Source organism: Salvelinus namaycush, unplaced genomic scaffold (assembly GCF_016432855.1).
Source record: "Salvelinus namaycush isolate Seneca unplaced genomic scaffold, SaNama_1.0 Scaffold322, whole genome shotgun sequence".
NCBI classification, from domain to species: Eukaryota; Metazoa; Chordata; class Actinopteri; order Salmoniformes; family Salmonidae; genus Salvelinus; species Salvelinus namaycush.
Genome location: NW_024060142.1, coordinates 129,309 through 147,023, shown reverse-complemented (window position 1 = coordinate 147,023; position 17,715 = coordinate 129,309). Strand labels below are relative to the sequence as shown.

Below are 17,715 nucleotides of genomic sequence, written 5' to 3'. Positions count from 1 at the left end.
AGGATAATACAGTGCCGTCGCGGCCCGCTAACAAGGAGTGCACCCCCCCCCCCCCCCCCTCCTTCAACGTAGCCGACGTGAGTAAACATTTAAACACGTTAACCCTCGCAAGGCTGCCGGCCCAGACGGCGTTCGTGCCGCGTCCTCAGAGCATACGCTGTCACGAATCCCGTTTCATGAGTCTGTTTTTTGCCTGTGTTCTGTCCTGGAGTGTTTTTTCCGGCGTCCTGGAACGCACCCTGTCTGGTTGCCGGGCAATGTAGCCAGTTGGGAGAGTTCTGATTACCCGCACCTGTAACCCATCAGCTACAGCCATTCACCCGGAACCCATATCCCATCCCTGTCTGCTCGTCGCCAGTTTTTGTTTATCCCTTGGATCTGCCTATCCAATCCCATCAACACACCTCCGCTGCCCGCTCCACCACCTGGAACTATCTACCTCCACGTTCTCATTTATTAATAAATACTCACCATCTTCATACTCACCTTGTCCTGGTCTGCTTCTGGGTCCAATTTTGGTAAACCCTGACAGAACGATCCGGCCAGCGATGAACCCAGCGGACCTGGACTCCGTTTGCCATGCAATTACCCAGCAGGAGAAGATGTTGGGACAACACAACACGGCGCTACACGAGATAGCGGGTTCAATCCGGAACTTATCGGCTAGCTTAACGAGTATCCAGGATCAGCTCAGTTTGCCGGCGGATCATCCACCACCTGTTTCACCCATATCACCTGCCGATTCGGGAGCGGGTTCCTTCCGTGAGCCCAAGGTTCCGACACCGGATAAGTACGAGGGAGATTTGGGAGGATGCCGTTCATTTCTTTTGCAGTGTGGGTTAGTTTTTGATCTGCAGCCCTACTCTTACGCCACAGATAAGGCTAGGATAGCTTTTGTTATTGAGCTGCTGCGTGGTAGAGCTCTGGAATGGGTTTCAGCCGTTTGGGAACGACGGGACACCTGCATGACGTCATACCAGGGTTTCACGGCAGAGATGAGAAAGCTTTTTGACCATCCAGTCCGAGGTAAGGACGCAGCTAAACGTTTGTTCTCTCTTCGCCAAGGAGCTCGCAGTGTGGCAGACTTTGTGATTGAATTCAGGACATTGGCTGTGGAGAGTGGTTGGAATGAGGAATCACTACAAGCGGCTTTTTACCAGGGGTTGTCGGAGCAACTCAAGGACGAGCTGATCTCCTATCCAGAGCCTAGTGACCGTTTGGTCACCTTAGCTATTCGGGTAGATAATAGAGTCCGAGAGAGAAGGAGGGAGAAGCAGTGGGGTCCGTCTAATCAATCTGAGACTCGGTTACCATTCGGGTCAGGAAGTGGACCAGAACGTGTTGATCATTATTCCCCACACAGGATTAGTGGAGGGGTCTTGCCGTCAGATCCTGAACCCATGCTTATAGGGCGACACGGGTTAACTAAGGTGGAGCGCCAACGTAGACGTGAGACCAACAGCTGCCTCTACTGTGGTAGCTCGGGACATTACATCTCCGCTTGTCCTCAGCGCCCGTTAAACTGCCCGGCTCGCTAGTTTTGGGAGGTCTTTTAGCGAGCCAGTTTCAACCTCTCAAGAACCCTGTCAGACCCTGTTTTCCTGCGACCCTCATGAATAAGAATCAGAGTTTAGCGATGAACGCTTTTATCGATTCAGGTGCCGATGGCAGCTTTATTGATGCCGATTTGGTGGAACAGCTGGGGCTTTCCAAGGAGCAATTGCCGAAAGCCATTGAAGCTACCACTCTGAACGGCAGTAGTCTGGCACGGATCACGATGAGGACTGAACCGGTTAAGATGTTGTTGTCGGGGAATCATTCAGAAGTTATCTCCTTCTTCATTTTGTCCTCGCCCCATGTTCCCCTGGTTCTTGGTTACCCCTGGCTGAGAGAACACAATCCCTCGGTTGATTGGGTGACGGGTAGGGTAACTAGTTGGAGCATTGAGTGTCATGCTAACTGCCTTAGGACTGCCTGTTCTCATGCTATCCCCAGTCAGGGCAGTGAGTCTGCTCCCCCTGATTTGTCCCTGGTTCCAGAAATATATCACGATTTGGGTGAAGTATTCAGTAAGCAGAAGGCTCTGTCACTTCCTCCCCACCGACCTTATGACTGTGCGATTAAGCTGTTCCCTGGAGCTGCCTTTCCCAAGGGACGATTATACAGTATCTCTCGACCTGAGCGTGAGGCCTTGGAGACCTACATCAAGGAGTCTCTAGTTGCAGGTCTCATTCGCCCCTCGTCATCACCCCTAGGAGCAGGATTCTTTTTTGTGAGCAAGAAGGATGGCTCACTTCGACCGTGTATTGATTATCGGGATTTGAATGATATTACGGTCAAAAACAAGTATCCCCTGCCCTTGATGAGCTCTGCGTTCGACTCATTACAGGGTGCTACGGTGTTTACGAAGCTTGACCTACGCAATGCTTATCATTTGGTTCGGATCAAAGAGGGGGACGAGTGGTTGACTGGGTTCAATACACCTATGGGACATTTCGAGTACCAGGTGATGCCGTTTGGACTGACCAACGCTCCTGCTGTGTTCCAAAGTATGGTGAATGACGTGCTGAGAGATATGATTGGTATTTTTGTGTTCGTTTACCTGGATGATATCCTCATCTTCTCGAGGGAGCTTTCTAGCCACGTTCTGCATGTCAAGCAGGTCCTGCAGCGGTTATTGGAGAACCGTCTGTTCGTGAAGGCTGAGAAGTGTGATTTTCACGCCCACACTACGTCCTTCCTCGGGTACATCATCTCCAGGGGAGAGATCAAGATGGACCAAGAGAAGGTTCGGGCGGTTCGGGATTGGGGCCAGCCCGGTACGAGATTGCAGCTCCAGAGATTCCTGGGATTTGCGAACTTCTATCGGAGGTTTATCCGGGATTACAGCCGGGTGGCCGCTCCTCTTACTGCCTTGACGTCTTGTACCAGGAATTTCTGTTGGACTCCTGAGGCAGACCGAGCATTTCTGGACTTGAAGAGCCGATTCACCAACGCCCCGATTCTCTCTCAACCTGACACTTCCCGTCAGTTTGTTGTTGAGGTGGACGCGTCTGATGTGGGGGTGGGCGCCATCCTGTCCCAGCGTAGCTCTACTGACGGTAAACTCCATCCCTGCGCCTTCTACTCTTGTCGTCTTTCACCAGCTGAGAGAAACTACGATGTGGGTAACCGGGAGCTTCTCGCTGTGAAGCTTGCCTTGGAGGAGTGGCGTCACTGGTTGGAGGGAGCGGAGCAACCGTTTGTGGTCTGGACGGACCACAAGAATCTGGCTTACGTGCAATCGGCTAAACGTCTCAACTCCCGTCAGGCCAGGTGGGCGTTGTTTTTTGGACGTTTCAATTTTTCCCTGACGTTCCGACCTGGGTCGAAGAACGGCAAAGCGGACGCCTTGTCCCGGATGTTCTCCAAGACGGATGAGAGTGGGGCCAAGACTGAGACGATTCTTCCCCAGAACCTTGTCGTGGGAGCCGTTACATGGAGGATTGAGGAGGATGTGATGGCGGCCCTTCGGACGCAGCCCGGCCCTGGTAACGGTCCACCCGGTCGGTTGTTCGTGCCTGAGTCGGTCCGTTCTGCTGTCCTTCAGTGGTCCCACGCCAGCAAGATAGCTTGTCACCCTGGCGTTGCTCGGACTATGGCGCTACTGCGCAGACGATTTTGGTGGCCTGCCATGGGAGAAGATACCCGGAGGTTTGTTGCCGCATGTCCTGTTTGTGCGCAGAAGAAGAGTACCAATCGGCCCAGCTCTGGGCTTCTTCACCCCCTACCTATTCCTCGGCGACCTTGGTCGCATCTGGCCCTGGATTTTGTCACGGGATTGCCCTCTTCTGTTGGGAACACGGTCATTCTGACCATTGTGGACAGATTCAGCAAGTTTGCTCATTTTGTCCCTCTCTCCAAGCTTCCATCTGCCACGGAGACGTCCGAGATCCTTGTTAGGGAGGTTTTCAGGGTCCACGGATTGCCCAGTGACATTGTTTCTGACCGTGGTCCTCAGTTTACCTCTGCTGTCTGGAGATCCTTCTGTTTGGCCATTGGAGCTACAGTCAGTCTCACTTCTGGATTTCACCCACAATCTAATGGTCAGGCGGAGAGAGCCAACCAGAAGATGGAGTCTACGCTACGTTGTCTTGTCTCCTCTGATCCCACCTCTTGGTCATCTCAATTACCCTGGGTCGAGTATGCCCATAATACCCTTCCTTCATCTGCCACTGGGATGTCCCCCTTCCAATGCCTGTACGGATACCAACCTCCCTTGTTTCCTTCTCAGAAGAGGGATCTCTCGGTTCCTTCTGTCCAGGCCCACATTCGTCGTTGCCACCGGACCTGGCATCGGGCCAGGAAGGTCCTCCTTAGAGTTTCTGACCGGTATCAGATCCAGGCGAATCGTCGCCGTATTCCTGCTCCCGCTTATACCATCGGAGATAAGGTTTGGTTGGCTACACGGGATCTTCCTCTACGGACTGAGTCGAGGAAACTGTCACCAAGGTTCATTGGTCCGTTTGTGGTGGAGAGAATCATTAACCCTGTTGTGGTCCGACTCAAATTGCCGGCAACGCTTAGAGTACACCCCACCTTTCATGTCTCCTGCCTCAAGCCGGTTCTTCTCAGTCCTCTGTTGCCCCCTCCTCCTCGTCCTCCTCCTCCTCGGATGATCGGAGGTGGTCCTGCCTACACGGTGCGCCATATCATGGACTCCAGACGGCGGGGTCGAGGGTTCCAGTATTTAGTGGATTGGGAAGGATATGGTCCAGAGGAGAGGAGTTGGATTCCTCGTTCGTCGGAGGGGGGGTACTGTCACGAATCCCGTTTCCTGAGTCTGTTTTTTGCCTGTGTTCTGTCCTGGAGTGTTTTTTCCGGCGTCCTGGAACGCACCCTGTCTGGTTGCCGGGCAATGTAGCCAGTTGGGAGAGTTCTGATTACCCGCACCTGTATCCCATCAGCTATCTGCACACCTGGTCCTGATCATCATCTCTCCTCTTCTTAAGCCCGGACCTGACATCCATTCCCTGCCGGATCGTTAGCCATGAACAGTATGTTGTGCCCACGAACCAGCCTCCAGTTGATAGTTTGTTTTGTTTTGTTTTGTTGTTTTGTACGTCTTGCTTGCCTTTAACTTACCTCCGTTTGTTCTGTCTACAGCCATTCACCCGGAACCCATATCCCATCCCTGTCTGCTCGTCGCCAGTTTTTGTTTATCCCTTGGATCTGCCTATCCAATCCCATCAACACACCTCCGCTGCCCGCTCCACCACCTGGAACTATCTACCTCCACGTTCTCATTTATTAATAAATACTCACCATCTTCATACTCACCTTGTCCTGGTCTGCTTCTGGGTCCAATTTTGGTAAACCCTGACATACGCAGACCAGCTGGCTGGAGTGTTTACAGACATATTCAATCACATGCTTCAAGATGGCCACCATTGTTCCTGTACCCAAGAAGGCAAAGATAACTGAACTAAATGACTACCGCCCCGTAGCACTCACTTCTGTCATCATGAAATGCTTTGAGAGACTAGTCAAGGATCATATCACCTCCACCTTACCGGCCCCCCTAGACCCACTTCAGTTTGCATACCGCCCCAAGAGGTCCACAGACGATGCAATCGCCATCACACTGCACACTGCCATATCCCATCTGGACAAGAGGAATACCTATGTAAGAATGCTGTTCATTGGCTACATCTCTGCATTTAACACAATAGTACCCTACAAGCTCATCATCAAGCTGGAGGCCCTGGGTCTCAACCCCGCCTTGTGCAACTGGATCCTGGACTTTCAGATGGGCCGCACCCCAGGTGATGAGGTTAGGAAACAGCATCTCCACTTCGCTGACCCTCAATACTGGGGCCCCACAAGGGTGCATGCTCAGCCCCCTCCTGTACTCCCTGTTCACCCATGACTGCGTGGCCATGCACACCTCCAACTCAATCATCAAGTTTGCAGACGACAGTAGTGGGCTTGATTACCAACAATGACGAGATGGCCTACAGGTAGGAGGTGAGGGCACTCGGAGTGTGGTGTCAGGAAAATAACCTCACACTCAACATCAACAAAACAAAGGAAATGATCGTGGACTTCAGGAAACAGCAGAGGGAGCACCCCCCTATCCACATCGAAGGGACAGCAGTGGAGAAGGTGGAAAGTTTTAAGTTCCTTGGCGTACACATCACAGACAAACTGAAATGGTCCACCCACGCAGACAGCGTGGTCACCCACGGAGACTGAAGAAATTTGGCTTGTCACCCAAAACCTTGAAAAACTTTTACAGATGCACAATCGAGAGCATCCTGTCGGGCTGTATCACCGCCTGGTACGGCAACTGCACAGCCCTCAACCGCAAGGCTCTCCAGAGGATAGTGAGGTCTGCACAACGCATCACCGGGGGCAAACTACTTGCCCTCCATGTCACCTACACCACCCGATGTCACAGGAAGGACAAAAAGATCATCAAGGACAACAACCACCCGAGCCACTGCCTGTTCACCCCGCTATCATCCAGAAGGCAAGGTCAGTACAGGTGCATCAAAGCTGGGCCCCAGAGACTGAAAAACAGCTTCTATCTCAAGGCCATCAGACTGATAAACAGCCATCACTAACTCAGAGAAGCTGCTGCCAACATACAGACCCAATCACTGGCCACTTTAATAAATGGATCACTAGTCACTTTATAAAATGCCACTTTAATAATGTTTACATATCTTACATTACTCATATCTCATATGTACACTACCGTTCAAACGTTTGGGGTCACTTAGAAATGTCCTTGTTTTTGAAAGAAAAGCTATTTTTTTGTCCATTAAAATAACATCAAATTGATCAGAAATACAGTGTAGACATTGTTAATGTTGTAAATGACTATTATAGCTGGAAACGGCAGATTTGTTATGGAATATCTACATAGGCGTATAGAGGCCCATTATCAGCAACCATCACTCCTGTGTTCCAATGGCACGTTGTGTTAGCTAATCCACGTTTATAATTTTAAAAGGATAATTGATCATTAGAAAACCCTTTTGCAGTTATGTTAGCACAGCTGAAAACTGTTGTCCTGATTAAAGTAGCAATACAACTGGCCTTCTTTAGACTAGTTGAGTATCTGGAGCATCAGCATTTGTGGGTTTGATTACAGGCTCAAAATGGCCAGAAACAAAGACCTTTCTTCTGAAACTCGTCAGTCTATTCTTGTTCTGAGAAATGAAGGTATTCCATGTGAGAAATTGCCAAGAAACTGAAGATCTCGTACAACGCTGTGTACTACTCCCGTCACAGAACAGCGCAAACTGGCTCTAACCAGAATAGAAAGAGGAGTGGGAGGCCCCGGTGCACAACTGAGCAAGAGGACAAATACATTAGAGTTTCTAGTTTGAGAAACAGACGACTCACAAGTCCTCAACTGGCAGCTTCATTAAATAGTACCCTCAAAACACCAGTCTCAACGTCAACAGTGAAGAGACTCCGGGATGCTGGCCTTCTAAGCAGAGTTGCAAAGAAAAAGCCATATCTCAGACTGGCCAATAAAAAGAAAAGATTAAGATGGGCAAAAGAACAGACACTGGACAGAGGAAGATTGGAAAAAAGTTATGGACGAATCTAAGTTTGAGGTGTTCAGATCACAAAGAACAACATCAGGCAGAGTTGGTAGTTAATCATGATAATATATAATATATAGAAGGATGATGAGGTGTTCAGGACAGTCTGATTAATAACTCATATTAATAACTATAGGAATTAATAACTATAGGAATTAATAACCCATATTAATAACTATATGAATTAATAACTCATATTAATAACTATAGGAATTAATAACTCATATTAATAACGATATGAATTAATAACTCATATTAATAACTATAGGAATTAATAACTCATAGTAATAACTATATGAATTAATACCTCGTATTAACAACTATATTAATTAATAACTCATATTAATAACTATGTGAATTAATAACTCATATTAATAACTATATGAATTTATAACTCATAGTAATAAATATATGAATTAATAACTCATATTAATAACTATATGAATTTATAACTCATAGTAATAAATATATGAATTAATAACTCATATTAATAACTATGTGAATTAATAATTCATATTAATACAGATATGAATGAACAACTAATTTTAATAACTATATGAATCAATAATTAATTGTAATAACTACATGAATTAATAACTCATATTAATAACTATATGAATTTATAACTCATATTAATAAATATATGAATTAATAACTCATATTAATAACAATATGAATTAATACCTCGTATTAATAACTATATGAATTAATAACTCATTAATAACGATATGAATGAACTCATATTGATAACTGTATAAATTAATAACTTATATTAATAACGATATGAATTAATAACTCATATGAATAACTATATGATTTTATAACTCATATTAATAAATATATGAATTAATAACTCATATTAATAACTATATGAATTTATAACTCATAGTAATAAATATATGAATTAATAACTCATATCAATAACAATATGAATTAATACCTCGTATTAATAACTATATGAATTAATAACTCATTAATAACGATATGAATGAATAACTCATATTGATAACTGTATAAATTAATAACTTATATTAATAACGATATGAATTAATAACCCATATTAATAACTGTATAAATTAATAACTTATATTAATAACGATATGAATGAATAACTCATATTAATAACTACATGAATTAAAAACTGACTGGGAGTCAGTGAGTTATACCATAAAGGTCAGCGGTCAGCTGTGTGTCTGTCCTCTCTACCTGTTTGATGGTGAAGTCGTTGATGAGATGGTGGCTGTGTGTCTGTCCTCTCTACCTGTTTGATGGTGAAGTCGTTGATGAGATGGTGGCTGTGTGTCTGTCCTCTCTACCTGTTTGATGGTGAAGTCGTTGATGAGATGGTGGCTGTGTGTCTGTCCTCTCTACCTGTTTGATGGTGAAGTCGTTGATGAGATGGTGGCTGTGTGTCTGTCCTCTCTACCTGTTTGATGGTGAAGTCGTTGATGAGATGGTGGCTGTGTGTCTGTCCTCTCTACCTGTTTGATGGTGAAGTCGTTGATGAGATGGTGGCTGTGTGTCTGTCCTCTCTACCTGTTTGATGGTGAAGTCGTTGATAAGATGGTGGCTGTGTGTCTGTCCTCTCTACCTGTTTGATGGTGAAGTCGTTGATGAGATGGTGGCTGTGTGTCTGTCCTCTCTACCTGTTTGATGGTGAAGTCGTTGATAAGATGGTGGCTGTGTGTCTGTCCTCTCTACCTGTTTGATGGTGAAGTCGTTGATAAGATGGTGGCTGTGTGTCTGTCCTCTCTACCTGTTTGATGGTGAAGTCGTTGATGAGATGGTGGCTGTGTGTCTGTCCTCTCTACCTGTTTGATGGTGAAGTCGTTGATAAGATGGTGGCTGTGTGTCTGTCCTCTCTACCTGTTTGATGGTGAAGTCGTTGATAAGATGGTGGCTGTGTGTCTGTCCTCTCTACCTGTTTGATGGTGAAGTCGTTGATGAGATGGTGGCTGTGTGTCTGTCCTCTCTACCTGTTTGATGGTGAAGTCGTTGATAAGATGGTGGCTGTGTGTCTGTCCTCTCTACCTGTTTGATGGTGAAGTCGTTGATAAGATGGTGGCTGTGTGTCTGTCCTCTCTACCTGTTTGATGGTGAAGTCGTTGATGAGATGGTGGTTGTGTTCATTCAGGTTGCAGTGCAGAGACACACAGTCTGACTGATAGAGGAGGTCCTGTAGGGTGTAGACGCGCTGGACGCCCAGGGAACGCTCCAAGCCGTCCTGCAGGTAGGGGTCGTAGAATATCACGTTGAAGCCAAACACTTTGGCCCGCACTGCCACCGCCTGACCCGAACGACCTACACACACAGAGACAGAGGGGGGGGAGAGCATAGTTTAGTCACAACATCAACACACACACACACACACACACACACACACACACACACACACACACACACACACACACACACACACACACACACACACACACACACACACACACACACACACTGTCCCTGTCCATACGGCCTGTGTGTGTGTCCCTCTCCATACGGCCTGTGTGTCCCTGTCCCTCTCCATACGGCCTGTGTGTCCCTGTCCCTGTCCATACGGCCTGTGTGTCCCTGTCCCTGTCCATACGGCCTGTGTGTCCCTGTCCCTGTCCATACGGCCTGTGTGTCCCTGTCCCTCTCCATACGGCCTGTGTGTGTGTCCCTGTCCATAGGGCCTGTGCGTCTGTCCCTGTCCCTTTCCATAGGGCCTGTGCGTCTGTCCCTGTCCCTGTCCATACGGCATGTGTGTCCCTGTCCCTGTCCATACGGCCTGTGTGTCCCTGTCCCTGTCCATACGGCCTGTGTGTCCCTGTCCCTCTCCATACGGCCTGTGTGTGTGTCCCTGTCCATAGGGCCTGTGCGTCTGTCCCTGTCCCTTTCCATAGGGCCTGTGCGTCTGTCCCTGTCCCTGTCCATAGGGCATGTGTGTGTGTCCCTGTCCCTGTCCATAGGGCCTGTGCGTCTGTCCCTGTCCCTTTCCATAGGGCCTGTGCGTCTGTCCCTGTCCCTGTCCATAGGGCCTGTGTGTGTGTCCCTGTCCCTGTCGATACGGCCTGTGTGTGTGTCCCTGTCCCTGTCCCTGTCCCTCTCCATACGGCCTGTGTGTGTGTGTCCCTGTCCATAGGGCCTGTGTGTGTGTCCCTGTCCCTGTCCATAGGGCCTGTGTGTGTGTCCCTGTCCCTGTCCCTGTCCATACGGCCTGTGTGTGTGTCCCTGTCCCTGTCCCTCTCCATACGGCCTGTGTGTGTGTCCCTGTCCCTCTCCATACGGCCTGTGTGTGTGTCCCTGTCCCTGTCCATACGGCCTGTGTGTGTGTCCCTGTCCCTGTCCCTGTCCATACGGCCTGTGTGTGTGTCCCTGTCCCTGTCCCTCTCCATACGGCCTGTGTGTGTGTCCCTGTCCCTGTCCATACGGCCTGTGTGTGTGTCCCTGTCCCTGTCCATACGGCCTGTGACATCCCACAGGCTGACTGACACAATGGAAACAGCCAAGTAGGAGGAGAGAAGGTTGGTCAGAACAGCCCTGCTGAAATGTACTGACACACCGTATGTCATCACTCCTACTGGACTGGACTGGACTCTACAGACCACACAACACATGGAGAAAGCGAGAGATAGAGAGACGGAGGGAGAGACAGGGACTCTGGTCGTGCTGCTGCTCCAGTTTCAACTGTTCTGTCTGCGGTTATGGAACCCTGACCTGTTCACTGGACGGTGCTACCTGTCCCGGACCTGCTGTTTTGGACTCTCTCTCTCTACCGCACCCGCTGTCTCTAACTCAGAATGATCGGTTATGAAAAGCCAACTGACATTTGCTCCTGAGGTGCTGGCCTGTTGCACCCTCGACAACCACTGTGATTATTATTAACTGACCATGCTGGTCATCTATGAACGTTTCAACATCTTGGCCATGTTCTGTTATAATCTCCACCCGGCACAGCCAGAAGAGGACTGGCCACCCCTCATAGCCTGGTTCCTCTCTAGGTTTCTTCCTAGGTTTTGGCCTTTCTAGGGAGTTTTTCCTAGCCATCGTGCTTCTACACCTGCATTGCTTGCTGTTTGTGGTTTTAGGCTGGGTTTCTGTACAGCACTTTGTGACATCAGCTGATGTCAAAAATGGCTTTATAAATACATTTGATTGATTGATTGATTGATTGATTGATTGAGGGAGAGACAGTGTCCACCATGAAGACCAACTGTGTCTCTCAGCCATACAGAGAGAGGCATGAGGCATGAGAGTGAAAGCAATAGACAGAGAGAGAGAGACAGAGAGAGAGAGACAGAGAGAAAGAGAGAGAGAGACAGAGAGAGACAGAGACAGAGAGAGACAGAGACAGAGACATAGAGAGAGAAAGAGAGAGAGAGACAGAGACAGAGAGAACTGGAGAAGAGTCCCCTAAGCAAGCTGGTCCTAGGGCTCTGTTCACAAACACAAACACACCCCACAGAGCCCCAGGACAACAGCACAATTAGACCCAACCAAATCATGAGAAAACAAAAAGATAATTACTTGACACATTGGAAAGAATTAACAAAAAAACAGAGCAAATTAGAATGCTATTTGGCCCTAAACAGAGAGTACACTGTGGCAGAATACCTGACCACTGTGACTGACCCAAACTTAAGGAAAGCGTTGACTATGTACAGACTCAGTGAGCATAGCCTTGCTATTGAGAAAGGCCGCCATAGGCAGACATGGCTCTCAAGAGAAGACAGGCTATGTGCTCACTGCCCACAAAATGAGGTGGAAACTGAGCTGCACTTCCTAACCTCCTGCCCAATGTATGACCATATTAGAGACACATATTTCCCTCAGATTACACAGATCCACAAAGAATTCGAAAACAAATCAAATTTTGATAAACTCCCATATCTACTGGGTGAAATTCCACAGTGTGCCATCACAGCAGCAAGATTTGTGACCTGTTGTCACAAGAAAAGGGCAACCAGTGAAGAACAAACACCATTGTAAATACAACCCATATTTATGCTTATTTATCTTAACTTGTGTGCTTTAACCATTTGTACATTGTTACAACACTGTATATATATAATATGACATTTGTAATGTCTTTATTGTTTTGAAACTTCTGTATGTGTAATGTTTACTGTTAATTTGTATTGTTTGTTTCACATTTGTGTATTGTCTACCTCACTTGCTTTGGCAATGTTAACACATGTTTCCCATGCCAATAAAGCCCCTTGAATTGAATTGAATTGACAGAGACAGAGAGACAGAGAGACAGAGAGAGACAGAGACAGAGAGAGAGACAGAGAGAGAGACAGAGACAGAGAGAGAGAGACAGAGAGAGACAGAGACAGAGAGAGAGAGACAGAGAGAGACAGAGACAGAGAGAGAGAGAGAGACAGAGAGAGAGAGAGAGAGAGAGAGAGAGAGAGATAGAGATAGAGACAGAGACAGAGAGAGACAGAGACAGAGACAGAGAGAGAAGGGATGGAAAAAGGGGAGAGAGTAAAACAGAAGAGTCCTTCCACACACACAGTTCCTCACCGAAGCCAATAAGGCCGAGCGTCTCCCCACGGATGCGTGCCGCTCCGGACGCCACCTCCCTGATCTGCTCCACACTCTGGACCCGCGTGCCCTCCCGGAGAGCCTGGTACAACCAGGTGTTTCGTCGGTACAGGTTGAGGATGTGACACATGGTGGAGTCCGCTGTCTCCTCCACGCAGGCCGACGGGATGTTACACACTGCTACACCTGGTGGAGGAGGACACATACAGAGTTAGATTAAGAGACACCTGGTGGAGGAGGACACATACATAGTTAGATGAAGAGACACCTGGGGGAGGACACATACAGAGTTAGATTAAGAGACACCTGGTGGAGGAGGACACATACAGAGTTAGATTAAGAGACACCTGGTGGAGGAGGACACATACAGAGTTAGATTAAGAGACACCTGGTGGAGGACACATACAGAGTTAGATTAAGAGACACCTGGTGGGGGAGGACACATACAGAGTTAGATTAAGAGACACCTGGTGGAGGAGGACACATACAGAGTTAGATTAAGAGACACCTGGGGGAGGAGGACACATACAGAGTTAGATTGAGAGACACCTGGTGGAGGAGGACACATACAGAGTTAGTTTAAGAGACACCTGGTGGAGGAGGACACATACAGAGTTAGATTAAGAGACACCTGGAGGAGGAGGACACATACAGAGTTAGATTAAGAGACACCTGGAGGAGGAGGACACATACAGAGTTAGATTAAGAGACACCTGGAGGAGGAGGACACATACAGAGTTCGATTAAGAGACACCTGGTGGAGGACACATACAGAGTTAGATTAAGAGACACCTGGAGGAGGACACATACAGAGTTAGATTAAGAGACACCTGGTGGAGGAGGACACATACAGAGTTAGATTAAGAGACACCTGGAGGAGGAGGACACATACAGAGTTAGATTAAGAGACACCTGGTGGAGGACACATACAGAGTTAGATTAAGAGACGCCTGGTGGAGGACACATACAGAGTTAGTTTAAGAGACACCTGGTGGAGGAGGACACATACAGAGTTAGATTAAGAGACACCTGGAGGAGGAGGACACATACAGAGTTAGATTAAGAGACACCTGGTGGAGGACACATACAGAGTTAGTTTAAGAGACACCTGGTGGAGGACACATACAGAGTTAGTTTAAGAGACACCTGGTGGAGGACACATACAGAGTTAGATTAAGAGACACCTGGTGGAGGACACATACAGAGTTAGTTTAAGAGACACCTGGTGGAGGACACATACAGAGTTAGATTAAGAGACACCTGGAGGAGGAGGACACATACAGAGTTAGATTAAGAGACACCTGGTGGAGGAGGACACATACAGAGTTAGTTTAAGAGACACCTGGTGGAGGAGGACACATACAGAGTTAGATTAAGAGACACCTGGTGGAGGAGGACACATACAGAGTTAGATTAAGAGACACCTGGTGGAGGAGGACACATACAGAGTTAGATTAAGAGACACCTGGTGGAGAAGGACACATACAGAGTTAGATTAAGAGACACCTGGTGGAGGAGGACACATACAGAGTTAGATTAAGAGACACCTGGGGGAGGAGGACACATACAGAGTTAGATTAAGAGACACCTGGGGGAGAAGGACACATACAGAGTTAGATTAAGAGACACCTGGTGGAGGAGGACACATACAGAGTTAGATTAAGAGACACCTGGTGCAGGAGGACACATACAGAGTTAGATTAAGAGACACCTGGTGCAGGAGGACACATACAGAGTTAGATTAAGAGACACCTGGTGGAGGAGGACACATACAGAGTTAGATTAAGAGACACCTGGAGGAGGAGGACACATACAGAGTTAGATTAAGAGACACCTGGGGGAGGACACATACAGAGTTAGATTAAGAGACACCTGGTGGAGAAGGACACATACAGAGTTAGATTAAGAGACACCTGGTGGAGGACACATACAGAGTTAGATTAAGAGACACCTGGTGGAGGACACATACAGAGTTAGTTTAAGAGACACCTGGTGGAGGAGGACACATACAGAGTTAGATTAAGAGACACCTGGAGGAGGAGGACACATACAGAGTTAGATTAAGAGACACCTGGTGGAGGACACATACAGAGTTAGTTTAAGAGACACCTGGTGGAGGACACATACAGAGTTAGATTAAGAGACACCTGGTGGAGGACACATACAGAGTTAGTTTAAGAGACACCTGGTGGAGGACACATACAGAGTTAGATTAAGAGACACCTGGAGGAGGAGGACACATACAGAGTTAGTTTAAGAGACACTTGGTGGAGGAGGACAAATACAGAGTTAGATTAAGAGACACCTGGTGGAGGAGGACACATACAGAGTTAGATTAAGAGACACCTGGTGGAGGAAGACACATACAGAGTTAGATTAAGAGACACCTGGTGGAGGAGGACACATACAGAGTTAGATTATTAAGAGACACCTGGTGGAGGAGGACACATACAGAGTTAGATTAAGAGACACCTGGTGCAGGAGGACACATACAGAGTTAGATTAAGAGACACCTGGTGGAGGAGGACACATACAGAGTTAGATTAAGAGACACCTGGTGGAGGAGGACACATACAGAGTTAGATTAAGAGACACCTGGTGGAGAAGGACACATATAGAGTTAGATTAAGAGACACCTGGAGGAGGAGGACACATACAGAGTTAGATTAAGAGACACCTGGGGGAGGAGGACACATACAGAGTTAGATTAAGAGACACCTGGTGGAGGAGGACACATACAGTGTTAGATTAAGAGACACCTGGAGGAGGAGGACACATACAGAGTTAGATTAAGAGACACCTGGGGGAGGAGGACACATACAGAGTTAGATTAAGAGACACCTGGTGGAGGAGGACACATACAGAGTTAATTTAAGAGACACCTGGAGGAGGAGGACACATACAGTGTTAGATTAAGAGACACCTGGTGGAGGAGGACGTTAGATTAAGAGACACCTGGGGGAGGAGGACACATACAGAGTTAGATTAAGAGACACCTGGGGGAGGAGGACACATACAGAGTTAGTATAATATATAATATATACCATACAATACCCCATATAATACAATACCCCATATAATATATACCATACAATACCCCATATAATATATATCATACAATACCCCATAAAATATATACCATACAATACCCCATATAATACAATACCCCATATAATATAATACCCCATATAATACAATACCCATATAATATAATACCCCATATAATACAATACCATACAATACCCCATATAATATATACCATACAATACCCCATATAATATGTACCATACACTACCCCATATAATACAATACCCCATATAAAACCATACCCATATAATATAATACCCCATATAATATAATACCATACAATACCCCATATAATATAATACTATACAATACCCCATATAATATAATACCATACAAATACCCCATATAATATAATATAATACCATACAAATACCCCATATAATATATACCATACAATACCCCATATAATACACCCTACAATACAATACCCCATATAATACACCCTGCAATACAATACCCCATACAATACCATACCCCATATAATACACCCTGCAATACAATACCCCATACAATACAATACCCCATATAATACACCCTGCAATACAATACCCCATACAATACCATATAATACCATACAGTGCATTCGGAAGGTATTCAGACTCCTTGACATTTTCCACATAATGTTACGTCAGACTTATTCTAAAATGGATTATAAAAATAGATTTCATCAATCTACACACAATACTTCCACACACGTGCTTCTACACCTGCATTGCTTGCTGTTTGGGGTTTTAGGCTGGGTTTCTGTACAGCACTTTGAGATATCAGCTGATGTAAGAAGGGCTTTATAAATACATTTGATTTGATTTGATTTGAATACCCCATAATGACATCACAATACCCCATAATGACAGAGCAAAAACAGGTTTTTAGAATGTTTGCACAAAAAAAGAAGGAAATTACATTTACATAAATATTCAGACCGTTTATTCAGTACTTTGTTGAAGATCCTTTGGCAGCGATTACAGCCTTGAGTCTTCTTGGGTACGACGCAACAAGCTTGGCACACCTGTATTTGGGGAGTTTCTCCCATTCTTCTCTGCAGATCCTCTCAAGCTCTGTCAGGTTGGATGGGGAGCGTTGATGCACAGCTATTTTCAGGTCGCTCCAGAGATGTTCGATCGGGTTCAAGTCCGGGCTCTGGCTGGGCCACTCAAGGACATTCAGAGACTTGTCCCGAAACCACTCCTGCGTTGTCTTGGCTGTGTACTTAGGGTCGTTGTCCTGCTGGAAGGTGAACCTTCTCCCCAGTCTGAGGTCCTGAGCGTTCTGGAGCAGGTTTTCATCAAGGATCTCTCTGTACTTTGCTCCGTTCATCTTTCCCTCGATCCTGACTAGTCTCCCAGTCCCTGCAGCTGATAAATATCCCCATAGCATAATGCTGACACCACCATGCTTCACCGTAGGGATGGTGCCATGTTTCCTCCAGACGTGACGCTTGGCATTCAGGCCAAAGAGTTCAACCTTGTTTCATCAGACCAGAGAATCTTGTTTCTCGTGG

The 17,715-nt window shown here is 46.7% G+C and overlaps 1 protein-coding gene across 1 annotated transcript in view; it reads right to left on the bottom strand.

The window, feature by feature from the left end:
- The window catches only part of LOC120040092 (C-terminal-binding protein 2-like), a 68,499-nt gene that overhangs the window by 27,468 nt on the left and 23,316 nt on the right, over positions 1-17,715 (bottom strand). Inside the window, exons 3-4 of the mRNA XM_038985352.1 lie at positions 13,107-13,313; positions 9,685-9,899 (exon numbers count right to left, since the gene is read on the bottom strand). Coding sequence (XP_038841280.1) covers positions 9,685-9,899; positions 13,107-13,313 — 422 coding nt within the window. The remainder of the gene's footprint in view (positions 1-9,684; positions 9,900-13,106; positions 13,314-17,715) is intronic.